The sequence below is a fragment of the Salvelinus namaycush genome, chromosome 39, assembly GCF_016432855.1.
Source record: "Salvelinus namaycush isolate Seneca chromosome 39, SaNama_1.0, whole genome shotgun sequence".
In the NCBI taxonomy this organism is placed as follows: domain Eukaryota; kingdom Metazoa; phylum Chordata; class Actinopteri; order Salmoniformes; family Salmonidae; genus Salvelinus; species Salvelinus namaycush.
This window is the reverse complement of record NC_052345.1, coordinates 14,717,661-14,731,797: the sequence shown is the minus strand read 5'-3', so window position 1 is coordinate 14,731,797 and position 14,137 is coordinate 14,717,661. Positions and strand designations below refer to the sequence as shown.

At 43.1% G+C, this 14,137-nt stretch overlaps 1 protein-coding gene across 1 annotated transcript; it reads right to left on the bottom strand.

The window, feature by feature from the left end:
* Positions 1–474: 474 nt before the first annotated feature.
* Positions 475–12,328, bottom strand: LOC120032882 (zinc finger protein Aiolos-like). The gene is made up of 7 exons (XM_038979106.1): positions 11,733–12,328; positions 11,376–11,519; positions 5,736–6,113; positions 5,138–5,305; positions 4,294–4,410; positions 3,070–3,189; positions 475–1,325 (listed from the first exon to the last, which is right to left on the bottom strand). Exons 1-7 carry the CDS (start codon positions 11,782–11,784, stop codon positions 658–660), a joined length of 1,647 nt encoding a protein of 548 aa, XP_038835034.1. The 5' UTR covers positions 11,785–12,328; the 3' UTR covers positions 475–657.
* Between the last annotated feature and the right edge of the window lie 1,809 nt (positions 12,329–14,137).

The window sequence follows — 14,137 nt, the reverse complement described above, 5'->3', positions numbered from 1 at the left end:
CGACGAAACACGAAAACTCTTTAACAAACTACAAAACAAATAAACGACGTAGACTGACCTAAAACATGAGAACTTATACACGAAGAACGCACGAACAGGTACATACTACAAACCAACGCTACAGTCCCGTGTGGTACGAACATACATACAGACACGGAAGACAATCACCCACCAACAAACAGTGTGAACAACCTACCTTAATATGGTTCTCAATCAGAGGAAACGTAAAACACCTGTCCCTGATTGAGAACCATATCAGGCTAATAGACAATGAACCTAAACATAGAAACACATAACATAGAATGCCCACCCAGCTCACGTCCTGACCAACAAAACAAAGGATTAGCACAATAACTAGGGTCAGAACGTGACAGAAATGCTACATTTCTTTGTGTGTGTGTGTGTGTGTGTGTGTGTGTGTGTGTGTGTGTGTGTGTGTGTGTGTGTGTGTGTGTGTGTGTGTGTGTGGTAATACTGGTGCTAATTAAAAACAAAAAGGAAAGTCCCTGAGATAATTTTTGTGTGTATGTAATGTATGTACACAATTCATGTGTGTAAGTGTATAAATGTGTATGCATTATTCCGTTTAGGAGTCTGACTATATGTATGGGTGTATGTGTGTGTGTGTGTGTGTGTTCACGTGCAAATGTGTCTATACTACTTCAACTCCAGGCGGTGCTCGCCGCGCGCAATGTGTGAGGAGAACTCGTAGCGGTCCCGGCTACGGTGGCCACATACATTGCACTCCAGTGGGTCACGGAAGCCGTGGCAGCCCATGTGGATGGTGAACATGACGTAGTCCAGAAACCACACCCTGCAATGACCGCAGGGGTACACCGCCCCCGCTCCTGTACCTACCCCAACCCCTACCTCCCCCTCGCTCCTTACCACCCTCAGAGCCTCTAGGGGGGGCATTGGGAGTGCGTGAGCCTGGGTATGGGGGTGTGGGAGGCTGTTGTGGGGACTGGGCCCCAGCAGGTGCCCCAGGCTGTAGATGAGAGGCTGGGAGAGCTGGGCCCGATCGGCGTGGAGTGAGTCCATGCTAGGGTGGCCCTGGCTGGGCCGGGGCAGGTAGGCGAGACCAGTGCTCTGCTGCTGCTCCAGCTTGTGACCATTGGTGAGGGCCAGGGGACTCATGTCAGCGCGGCTCAGGGGGATGGGGTAGGCCCTGTGGGGGGAGGCAGAGTCAGGGTCCTGGCCTGTGTAGAGGGGCTGGTGGATGTGCTGGTTCTCGGATCCTGGGGAGGTGAGGGGAGGGTCCATGACGTCAGAGCGGTGGATCAGCTCCCTGTTGAAGCTCAGGTCCAGACACACGCCGTTGTCCCCTGGATCACCCACACAGGGAGAGACACCTCAGCACTCACTCACTCAGCACTGTGCAGGTGGGGCCACTAACCCAGAGCCAAAAATACATAAACTGTATATCTCTCTCTATATATACATATGGCCATATATATATACACATATATCTCTATATAAATGGCTCTGCAGTAACCATTTCGCTCTCAGAAAAGAGCCAGAGACGTGCAGTGGAGAGGGAGCCACAAGATAGCCACCTCCACTAACCATAAGGAGCTTCAGCAGCAAAAGAGCAAGCTTGGTCACACTTGAAGATAAAAAGCACATTCTGTACAATTGAAATCTTGATAGCTCATGCAATGGAGAACTAGCAGGCAGCCGCTGACCCTGTAGATAAACGAGCTTCCTACCACAGAACGAACACTGAGAGGGCGTGACAGGACCGAGATCTGTGTCCCAAACGTCACCCTGTTCTATATAATGCACAATGGAATAGGGTGCCATTTGGTGAACTATAGGGAATAGGGGGCCATTTAGGACTCAGCCACAGAGACGAGGAGAAGACGAAGAGGCCTCTCAGTCTCCACGGCTGCAGCTGCTGCTCCACCACAAGAGGAGACGGAGGCATCTGCTCACGTTTCGCGCTCTCGCCTGTTTTTTTCAACCCTGTGGTCGAACACACCACCTCTCTTTTCCTCCTGTGGTCGTTATATTGCAAGATTTCAGTTCATTTGTCAGGGTGATAGGGTGATAGGAGGATCCCTTTAGGCCAGACACTTTGCTGTTTTTTTGCAGCGACTCGAATTCTGAAACTAAACACTTTATGATAAGCGGAGACGCTTGACAAGAAAGTGTGACCTGGGTTTTGGAAATGGATACAACGCCTTAGGGTTTGGGAAGTCAACGTGATGACAAATCACTCATTTACTGAAACTGACGGTTTTCAAACACTCAGCAGTGGTAGTAGTGTAGAAGTTTCAGTGAAGCACTACAACTTCGATGTTTATACTTGTCGGTTTGTGCGTGAGAGTGTTCCAGTGTGCAAAAGGCACATCTCCCACGATTGCTTCATGTTATTGGCATTCTATTCCTATGCGTGGTTAACCATACCCACCTAACATATACATCAGGCAGGGAAATTAGGGCAGTGGTCTACCACCCTATGGCGCGGTGCAGCAGATAAGGCTGGCGTTCTGCCCAGAACTCCTGCTTGGCAAGCAAAGCAAGGGGGGACAGGAGAACTGCGTAGATAGAGAGACAAATAGACAGAGAGCGAAAAAGACAGACAGACAGACATGTAGCTTAGACAGACAACAATATGAAACACTTTTAAAAAATCATTAAAACGTACATTTGTTTGAATTAAATGCAACTGACAGTAAACACCAAGACAATAACAGCAGCAGCAGCAGCAAACAGCAAAGGGTCAGATTATAGTAAAAACCTGACAGGTGCAGCAATGAAGCCAGTAATCAGAGACCCATTACACACAGACATACAATTAATCAACTTGCTATTTAATTACCAAATTAGCAATTTCTCAAAAGAATAAGCAACCGTCAGTCTAGTCACAAAGGAATCATCAAATCAAAATTGCAATTCCTAATTTTGTTTGAATGACTATATCTACAACAACAAGAAACATCTGCAGTTTTTACCGCCCACACACTCGCCCATGCCTAGTTAACCCTTGTCATTTAACATTCTAAGAGCCTAAGAGCCTAAGAGACAGTTGAACTGTAAGTGAGGAATGAGTCAGACTGGTCTTACCAGTGAACTTCTGTGGCATAGAGCTCTTGCGTTTGGCTACGTTGCTCGCCAACCTGTCCAGTAGCAGAGCGCGCTCCGTGCCCATGTGAGTAGTCCTGGACACGTGGGTGTCCTCACCGGCTGAGAGATCCACACACACACACACACACAGAGAGAGAGAGAGAGAGAGAGAGAGAGAGAGAGAGAGAGAGAGAGAGAGAGAGAGAGAGAGAGAGAGAGAGAGAGAGAGAGAGAGAGAGAGAGAGAGAGAGAGAGAGAGAGAGAGAGAGAGAGAGAGAGAGAGAGAGCGAGAGAGAGAGAGAGAGAGAGAGAGAGAGAGAGAGAGAGAGAGAGAGAGAGAGAGAGAGAGAGAGAGAGAGAGAGAGAGAGAGAGAGAGAGAGAGAGAGAGAGAGAGAGAGAGAGAGAGAGAGAGAGAAATTATCTATTTCTTTTACAGGTCTAACAAACAACATTACTTTAAAATGAAACTCACCCTCAGAGAAACCAATAAAAAAAATTGAGCGCAGCCAAGATAACAAAGCCTGTGACCTCACTTCCTGGTGTTTTGCCTCATCGACTAGTGAGGCCTGCAGGATGAAGACCGCAGGTCGAGGATGTGCTTCCTCACCACACGCTATCTATCTGCCGTACTTACGACATTCAACCGACCACAAAACAATAGAGTATTGTTTGTGTCGCAACCGTCTTGGCTGTCCACTATGGCAGGCGAACAGACTTCTGGGGGGTGTGCAGTCAGATCACGACACCGAGACGTTTGTCCTACATCTCTTCTGACTGACTTCCCCTCTGGTGTCCTTACAACACAACGTCTCCCACCGCAACAGCCACAACCTATTTAGCTGTAATGGTGGGCTAACTTACGACCATGAACTCAATGGAATGAAGCTACACAACTCTGCAGCCAGCAAATGTGTATGTGTGTATGCGTGTGTGCACAAATGTGTGAGTAGATAACAGAATGTGCACACATCTGCGTGTGAGTGCCTGCGAATGTTGTATGTGTGTGTGTGTGTGTGTGTGTGTGTGTGTGTGTGTGTGTGTGTGTGTGTGTGTGTGTGTGTGTGTGTGTGTGTGTGTGTGTGTGTGTGTGTGTGTGTGTGAGATTGCATGAGTAAAGTGTGTATGTGTGTATGTCTAAAGTGCGTTTGTGTAAGTGTGTATGTGTGTTTCTGAAATGTGTGTGTGTAAAAGAGGGTAAGTAGGAGTGTTCCAGGGCCTCTCACCTCTCTCAGCGTTGCCTTTGTTCTGGATATACACATGGCACCTCTCTCTGTGCTCTTCAAGGGAGCTGCGCTGCTTGTAACTGCGACCGCAGTGGTTGCACTTGTAGGGCTTCTCTACTGTGAGAAAAGAGTTTCAGTTAAAACTACAAACTCCCACTTCAAACCATCATACACTTTGCTTACTGAGGCTGTTGTTAAATAACGGGGCAACTACGATCTCTGCAAGAACCTCCCTTTATTTTTTGTTGTCGTATTTTACTCCCTTTTTCTCACCAATTTCGATCTTGTCTCATCGCTGAAACTTCCCAACCGGCTCGGGAGGCGAAGGTCGAGTCATGCGTCCTCCGAAACATGACCCACCAAACCGCGCTCCTGAACACCCGCCAGCTTAACCCGGAAGCCAGCCGCACCAATGTTCACCTAATGACCGGGGTCAACCTGCAGGCACCCGGCCCGTCACAATAAGTCGCTAGAGTGCGATGAGCCAAGTAAAGCCCCACCGGCCAAACCATCTCCTAACCCGGACGACGCTGGGCCAATTGTGCGCCGTCCTATGGGACTCTCGGCCACAGCCCGTGAAATGAACCCGGGTATGCGCCACTCAAGAACCTCCTTTAAATGAACGTCACTGACAGCCCCAACGTGAAGTGGTATATCTAAATAACTGTGTTATAGGTACCTACATGTGTGTGTGTGTGTGTGTTTGCATGTGTACGCATATATTTTGTGCGCGTGTGTAAGTAAGTGCGAACAGGTGGAAAATACCTGAGTTTGTGTTATTATGATATGCATGTGTGGTCATACATATGTAAACGCAGGTGGCACACAGATGGTGGATAGGTACTTGAGTGAGTGCGCAGGTGTCCGCTGAGGGCGTCTCGTCTGCGGCAGGCGTAGCTGCACATAGGGCACTTGAAGGGCTTCTCCCCGGAGTGCAGTTTGATGTGGCGAAGCAGGTTTCCCTTCTGGGTGAAGGAGGCACCACACTGGCTGCAGTGGAACGGACGTTCACCTGGGCGTAGGGCAAAACAGAGGGATCCTATGTCATGGAGAAACTCGGTCAACACTGCCAAGACTTACTGATACAGTAGTTATGTAGCACATAGTTGAGCTACTGTGGTACGTTTACTGGTATGTATTACTCAGTAGTACTGTGACTAAATAGGAGTAACACTTGGTTTGTTCCACACGTCTAACAAAGCAGACCGTTGAGTGAAGTGTAATTACTGTGTTATAGCAGATGTTGAAATGGCATTTTATCAGTACTAGGGCAAGTAATGTAGAGTGCATGTAAAGTCAAATGTGTCCATTCAAAGTGTAACGCATGAGTCACTGTACATATTGAAACACAAATCTTTTAATCAAACACCTTGATCTACTAAGTTGATCAAAAACACCATTATTTAAGGTCAGGGTTGGTTTGGCTGTGTTACTCTGCTCACCGGTGTGGCTTCGCTTGTGCACGAGCAGCACATTGATGCTGACGCAGGACAGGCCACAGATGTCACAGTTGAGCTTGCCTGCTGCCTGGCTGCGGGGTTCTGCTGTGTACAACGAGGAGTCGGTGTGGGCGTCCTGCAGGCCTGTGCTCTCATACTTTACATAATCTGCCAGAGACAGGTCCTGTGGTTCGTTAAGGGTTTGTCCCTCTTCCTCCCCTTCCCCCTCTTCTTCTCCTTCGTCATCCTCCTCCCTTTCCTTCTCCTCCTCTTCCTCTTCTTCATAAAGGTAATTGTCTCGTTCACCTTCTTCTTCACTCTTGGGGTACTGATCGTCATTGCCGTCATACTCTTCACTCTCAGTTTTCACGGGAACCCCATCTAGGAAGGAGGGGAGAGAAAGAGAGGGTTAAATATATTTCCCTCCTTGGTTATTTGACTTCATGAGCACCTAGAGCTAATTGCATGAGACTAGTTATGACTGGTCTATGGTGGTAAAACAACATTAAAGAAATCTATATTTTTTGCTTTTCGACTAGTCTTATTTCAGCTGACCGGTTTCGTAAACAGACTGACTGACTTTAAAGGGGCAATCAGCAGTTGCTCCATCCATTTTTGGACTTATAATTCAACTGTCGTAGCCCATCAGAACCCAAAATATTAGCTTGTTTTACTCCAATGTTTGTAAACAAAGAACATGTAAACAAACCCTATATAGCCTCAAAACATGGTTAAAACTATAATTTTGATATCATTGATGGTCAATCCTTGCATCCATAGCTCTGCCTATGAATTTGAGAGTGATTACATTTCTCCAGTCCCATCCCTCGGCTTTTTACCGAACCAGCGGTGGGGAGAGGGCTTTGTTATTGTTTCTACTGCTGATTGCCACTTTAAGCCCCAAAAGTTTGTATTTTGTCCACTGCCAGTGTGCGAAGAGAAAAATGCCGGTCTATGTTGTAAAACCTATCTAATGATTCTACATGCAGTTTTCTGCAAATATGGACATAAAAAAGCTTCCCAGCTAACACAGCATTCTGAGAACCAGATGATTCATAGAGCTTGGTGAGAGTGTGGTTGTCCTATGATTATTTTGCATACAACCTTCCTACAACTTTCTGGGATAGTTGCTTGGCTTTGGAACATTCTCAGCACATTTAAGGAACTTGACAAAAAAATGTGTTTCATTACCTTAACAGAATGTTTTCTAAATGTTCAAACATGGTTACATTTTATTTCAACGTTAGTAATGTTCTAGGAACGTTCTCCAAATGGTTTGACATTGGGAATGTTCTCAAATTGCTGAGAGAATGTTAAGAAACTTAAGAAACAACTTTCTTCTTCCGGAATTTCATTACTTCAATATAACGTTTCCTACAGGTTTCCTCATGGTTTCCTCATGGTTTCCTCATGGTTTCCTCATGGTTCCATTTAAAGTAATGTTCTCAAATTGTTCCAAGAACATTAAGAAACAATGTTCTTCTGTGGGAATTTCAGTACTTCAGCAATTACATTTCCTACAAGTTTCCTCATGGTTCTATTTAAAAGACATGTTCTCAAATTGTTCCGAGAACCAAAATGTTGTAACGTTCAGAGAAGGTTCTAAGAATGTAATTTAAAAACATACATTCCGAAAACTTTCCATAAAAAACATAAGAACACTTTCGTAACGTTCAGAGATTTACATTTACATTCCGTCCTCAGCATCAACAAAACTCTCTCTAAACTCTATCTTGTTAATGGTGTTCAGGTGTGTTGGCCGTGCCCACTAATTGGCCACCCCTGATCTTAATGAGTGCTTGCATGGCATGCTAGCTCCATCCTGGTGGTGCAGTGGACTAATTCCATGGTTAGAGAACAGAAGATTATTGGTTCAAATCTCACTGATGGTGTGTCACAATAAAAAATAAAGGTGTTTGCATACGTACTGCTTAAGGAAATGGATTTTCATGTGTCTTATCTGTGCTTGGATTTCAAAGAAGTTAACCCACAATAAGATAGCAGTGTTATTGAAACATTCAGTGAAAGGTTTAAGGAAGTATTTAAAAACCTCCAAATTACCTATCATTTCCATTCTCAGGGCTTTAATAAAACCTCCCAGGAAAACTTTCAAGGAACCAGAGTAAAACATTCTCATAACCTTCTTGCAACTTAAAAATAAAACATTCTCATAACGTTTAAAAAACTTTCAGTTTTACCAGTCAGGAAACATATGGCTTCGTTCCCACAACCAATGTGAAACCGAAAATATACAGTACCAGTCAAAAGTTTGGACACATCTACTCATTCAAGGGTTTACCTTAATGTTTTACTATTTTCTATGTTGTAGAATAATAGTGAAGACATCAAAACTATGAAATAACACATTTAGAATCATGTAGTGACCCAAAAAGTTTTTTTTTAAACAAAATATATTTTTTATTTTTTATTCTTCAAATTAGCCAGGACAACTTTGCACACTCATGGCATTCTCTCAACCAGCTTCAGCTGGAATGCTTATCCAACAGTCTTGAATGAGTTCCCACATATGCTGAGCACTTGTTGGCTGCTTTTCCTTCACTCTGCGGTCCAACTCATCCCAAACCATCTCAATTGGGTTGAAGCCGGGTGATTGTGGAGGCCAGGTTATCTGATGCAGCACTCCATCATTCTCCTTCTTGGTCAAATAGCCCTTACAAAGCCTGGAGGTGTGTTTTGGGTCATTGTCCTGTTGAAAAACAAATGGTAGTCCCACTAAGCGCAAACAAGATGGGATGGCGTATTGCTGCAAAATGCTGTGGTAGCCATGGTGGTTAAGTGTGCCTTAAATTATAAATAAATCACTGACAGTGTCACCATCACACCACCTCCTCCATGCTTCACGGTAGGAACTACACATCATCCATTCATCTACTCTGCGTCTCACAAAGGCACGGCGGTTGGAACCAAAAATCTCAAATTTGGACTCATCTGGCCAAAGGACAGACTCCCACCGGTCTGATGTCCATTGATCGTGTTTCTTGGCCCAAGCAAGTCTCTTATTATTATTGGTATCCTTTAGTAGTGGTTTCTCTGCAGCAATTCGACCATTAAGGCAGGAATCACGCAGACTCTTCTGAACAGTTGATGTTGAGATGTGTCTGTTACTTGAACTCTGTGAAAAACATTTTTGGGCTGCTGTTAACTCTAATGAACGTATCCTCTGCAGCAGAGGTAACTCTGGGTCTTCCTTTTCTGTGGCGGTCCTCATGAGAGACAATTTCATCATAGCACTTGATGGATTTTGTGACTGCACTTGAAGAAACTTTCAAAGTTCTTGAAATGTTCCGCATTGACTGACCTTCGTGTCTTAAATTAATGATGGACTGTTTGCTTATTTGAGCTGTTCTTGCCATAATATGGACTTGGTCTTTTACCACCCCTACCTTGTCACAACACAACTGATTTGCCCAAACGTATTAAGAATGAAAGAAATTCCACAAATTAACTTTTAACAAGGCACATTGAAATGCATTCCAGGTGACTACCTCATGAAGCTGGTTGAGAGAATGCCAAGAGTGTGCAAAACTGTCATCAAGGCAAAGGGTGGCTAGTTTGAAGAATTTGTTTAACACTTTTTTGGTTACTATATGATTGCAAATGTGTTATTTCATAGTTTTGATGTCTTCACTATTATTCTACAATGTAGAAAATAGTAAAAATTAAGAAAAACCCTTGAATGAGTAGGTGTGTCCAAACTTTTGACTGGTACTGTACATTCCCACAACTTCCAAGGCACCAAATATGCTAGCTGGGTTAGCAGAGCTCCACGGGGCCAATCATCAGACAGAAACTTCCACAAGGCTTTGTGATAAATGCCACATCTCCACTTCTACATTTGTATTTACGGTTCGAATATTTTATAATATTGACACTAGCCCGTCTCCTAGTTTGGTTAGGCGAATTTAGGACGACAAGGCAGACTGTCAGAGAAAGATTTAGGAGATGTTTTTCGTAGATAACAGCAAGGCATTTCCTTTCAATGCTCAGAAAGCAGAACCAGGGTAGGACGAAGCGGCATAGAGAAACCTCTAAGTCAACGTCGAAGGAAAGAAAACAACAGCCATGCTTCATCTTCTTCTGATCATATAGATTGAGAGCATAGCCCTCCCCATAAGTGTAGCATTGCCTTTCAAGTTAGAAGTGTATACCCCAAACCACGCAAGTGTGCAACCCAAGTCCTAAAAGTGCATAACTCAAACCCAGCAAATGTACACCAATATAGGGCTGGGTGATATATTGTGAATACCTACATACCGGTATGGATTTTTACAATACCATATTTAAAGATATTTTTATACAGTGCTAAATAACTTAAAAGTTCAACAAATAGACTACTTCACTGTCAGCATTGTCCTGATCAGAATTTGTTGCCATTCTAGGGTCATGTACTACTTCTAAAACTTATTTGGAACTTGTATTATTCAGAAACATAAAATTCTGTAAAATGCCGCCATACTATCAAAAATGAGAAAAATATAGTGAAATTATATTTGGCCCATATCGCCCAGCCCCACACCAATAAGCCCTGCAAGAGTAGGCTTACGCCCCAAGCATTGCAAGTTTAAGACCCAAACCCTGCAAGTGTGCACCTCATACCATACAAGTAAATCTCAAGCCCTGCAGTGTATAGGCTATCCCCTAAGTCCTACAGTCTATATATCCTACAACTGCAACTGTGTACACATCAAGTCCTGTGCTCTGGCCTGCAATGCCTGTCCCTGCTGAGAGTCAACCAACCCCTGTCGAGACTCAAGTTATATTCCATCCAGAAACCACATTGTGGTCTCAGCGGTGGGTGATGCGCTTCCTTGTCATGCAAAGCGCTCAGAGGTGCGATGGAAACTTTGCACAGAGAGAGGCCCCATATAGAGTCCAGGGCCTGAGAGCAGTGAACCGCAGGGCGCGCTTCAGTAGAAATTCAGAGCTACAGGGTTACACCCCGACTGTTTAGCTGTGGCAAAAGACGAAAATAAGAGAAGAGCAAGGCCTCCAGTAGACTTACACCACATCGGTAACACTTTATTTAAGGGTCCATAAGGCATTTAAAAACTGTTTATTCACCATTTTATTTATCATTACTCCCACATCTGTAAATGTTAATAATTTAGTTATTCACACATGTATATATATTTCCTTAAACATCCTGTGTTGTGTGCCTATTCTTTTGCCATGTACTGCAGGAATGTCTACCAATGGCATGCCCGTCTTTTTGTGAGATATTACACTGGTCACTCAAAGGATTTATAAAGTACACATAAAGTATAAATTCCGCTCACTTTAGATTAGGGACTGCAAATAAAACGGTATGTATACTTATGATTACTAATGATTCATAAATGGTTTATAAATGTTTAAGTAAGGATTAATAAATGCCATATAAATTGTTTATTACAGACCCTTAAAATAAAGTGTTACCAGCAACTCAGGTTGTAAAATGGAGTCAATGACTGGTTAACACTTTGGTGGTCTTGGGCATCTGACCTCCTTTGTTCACAGCCTCTGTTAAGCCCAATGGCTTGTGCATATCATCCCATAGGTCGGTTGAGTATTGAACGCAAGTGGGTAAACTAGTCAATACAGCATGGTTTTGGGGCAATGTTCTCATCAACATGTGTTTTGTACCTGTCATTCCCTCTGAGCACTCCATTCCACTCTCTGAGGTCTTCTCTGGGGCCTCCTCTTCCTCTCCCTGTCTCTCCCCTGCCTCTTCTCCTCTCTCCTCCTCCTCTGCCTGTGGCCTCTCATCTGTCACAGCGCTGCTAACGTCTGTGAAGAGACCATCACCATCTTAGTCTTTAATACGGAGCCTAACTTACATCTCAAACCGTACAAGTTTTTCTGGGGCATCATTTTTTTTGTAAGTCAATTTATGACCATTGCATTGTGCACAGCATCCTTTTTGCAACAATAAAGATTATTAGCCTACGGTATGGAATATAAGTTATAGTGAAAGTTCTACGTTGAAAAAAGCTGTCATACCCATCGTTTCATCTTTTGATGACTTGAGCTCTTGTTTTTCCTCTGTGTTCATCTTCAATGATTCTCTGTGGAAATAAAGCACAAAAGAGGCTGTGTGCCAGTCAACCCATTACTGCAAAAGTTAACATTTACCTCAGAAAGCTCTAAATCGGTTATTATATGCAAAATAATACTAATTTAATTTGGCATATTTCCATGGAATTAGTGACTTTTCAAGCAATAAGCCATTAAAGTAGGGCATACTCAATGCAATATGTATATAAATTCAAAAATGTTAATGAAAATAACCATGAAAACGACTAAATAAATGTGTGGTAAATTGTTCGTGCATGGTCCATTGCTCAACCCTAGCAGTTCATTCAAATGAAGAAGAAAAAATATGACAATCACTGAACATGCATTTCCTGCCAAGATGATGCAAATAGAAAACTGTGAAAGAGACACTTCTACACTTCTACAGCAATGTAGCCATACAATTCTCCAGAATATTATTTTATTTTCAACAGAAAAGACACCTTGCCATTGAAGTAGTTAATTTATTTGACAAAGTTAAGCCCTATTTCTTACAGCACACTTAAATAGGTTTTTGAGGATAAACTAAAGCTAATAGTTAATGCTTAAAACAATATAAAACTCTCATTATCATAAGACTTTTAGAATTATCGCTAAATGCACCTATTTTAATGTGAACTATTCCGTTTTTTATACAGTAGGCTTATCTTCCTATTCCCATTTCACATTCCTATTAAAAATATATTTAATATATTCAAGGAAGACAACAGCAGTTTTCATAATCTCTTTTTAAAATGTCTTACCTGTAATTTATGTATCTCCCACCTGATACTGAAGCGCTCACGTCCAGTTTTAAATTCACCTGTCTCTCCCGCCGTTCAGATTCCTATCTCCGCCACTGGATCGCCTCGCGTTATGGATATGCCAAAGTTGACGTCATACGCTAAACTTTGGAGACCGTCTTAAAGGAACAGGGGACTGATTTTTTGCCAAAACGAAGTGATGGAAATACTTTGTAATGGTATAGGAAGACTAGACTGAAGACATTTTAAGAATGGAGGTGAAGTGAAACTGTTGAAGTGGTGAATATGCATTATACATGTATGCATTGATTTATCATTATGATATGAATGACTACGATTGATCAAAACAGGATATTACAATAGATGTTCAACGATGGGCTCCATATAATATACAAGTAACCCACCTTGTGGCCAAAGACTGCTACTGCCTCCTCTTTCCATTTAAAGTGTTTTTGTGCATGTATCCCTGCCAATTATTTAATAATTTGCCAGTAAGTCTATCCACTGATTGTATGAATAGACCATGACCAAGCATGGTAATGCTGTCAGAATAAACTTTTGTTTGAGTCATGGTTATTGATGCATTCATGTGAAGTGTTGTGGTCTACCGGTTCAAACAGCCTTTTGTTCTGTCTACCACAGGAAGCCTTTTGGTTATAACGGGATCATCGCTTTCTATAGCCTATACTGTGTGTGTGAATATGTGCTCATTAGAGCTGTGGCATTGGACATTTTGGACTAATACAGAGCAGCAAAAAGTGCTTTACTGCAGCTTGGGACAAGCAATCAGGTGTGAGTGTATTGTAGGACACTGACTATCAGAATCACAATCGTATCTGAAAATTAGCTGTGACGGCTGAGGCAGACCGCACATTACTGACTCACCCCCTTTCCCAACCTCATTGCTAACTAACCACCAACTGACACAGGCAGCACCCAATGCTGTATCCCTGTCTCTCACACACATACGGATCACACACGCAAACTCATTTCCAACAAATCACCTACCCGGCTTCATCTGTAACCACGGAGGGACCAGGGAGCATTCTCACTCTCTTTCTCACTCTCTTTCTCTCTCTCACACACACACACACACACACACACACACACACACACACACACACACACACACACACACACACACACACACACACACACACACACACACACACACACACACACACACACACACACACACACACACACACACACACACACTACAGTTGGCCTTATTATTTCATGAGAGATGGGAGACCAATAAACATCTCCACCGATGACACCTGTGGATTTCTCTACCGCTGTTACAGTACAGGTTTATTCCCTTATTCGAGTTATGTCTTGAACAAGATATTTGACATGCCAAAAGCAAACGGTTGAAGAAAGGTTATATTGTACTATTTACAGTACGTGTTCCAATATTGTAATAGTTTGTTATTCATTACTTAATGGCCCCTATACCAAGAGACTTGGATAGAAATGACAAAAGGTATTACCAAAAAGCAATAATGGGTAATTTGGGGATTTGTACTGAATACCAATGAGGCCCACTACATCAGTAAAGAGGACTACTGATGTAGTCCGAAATGCAAA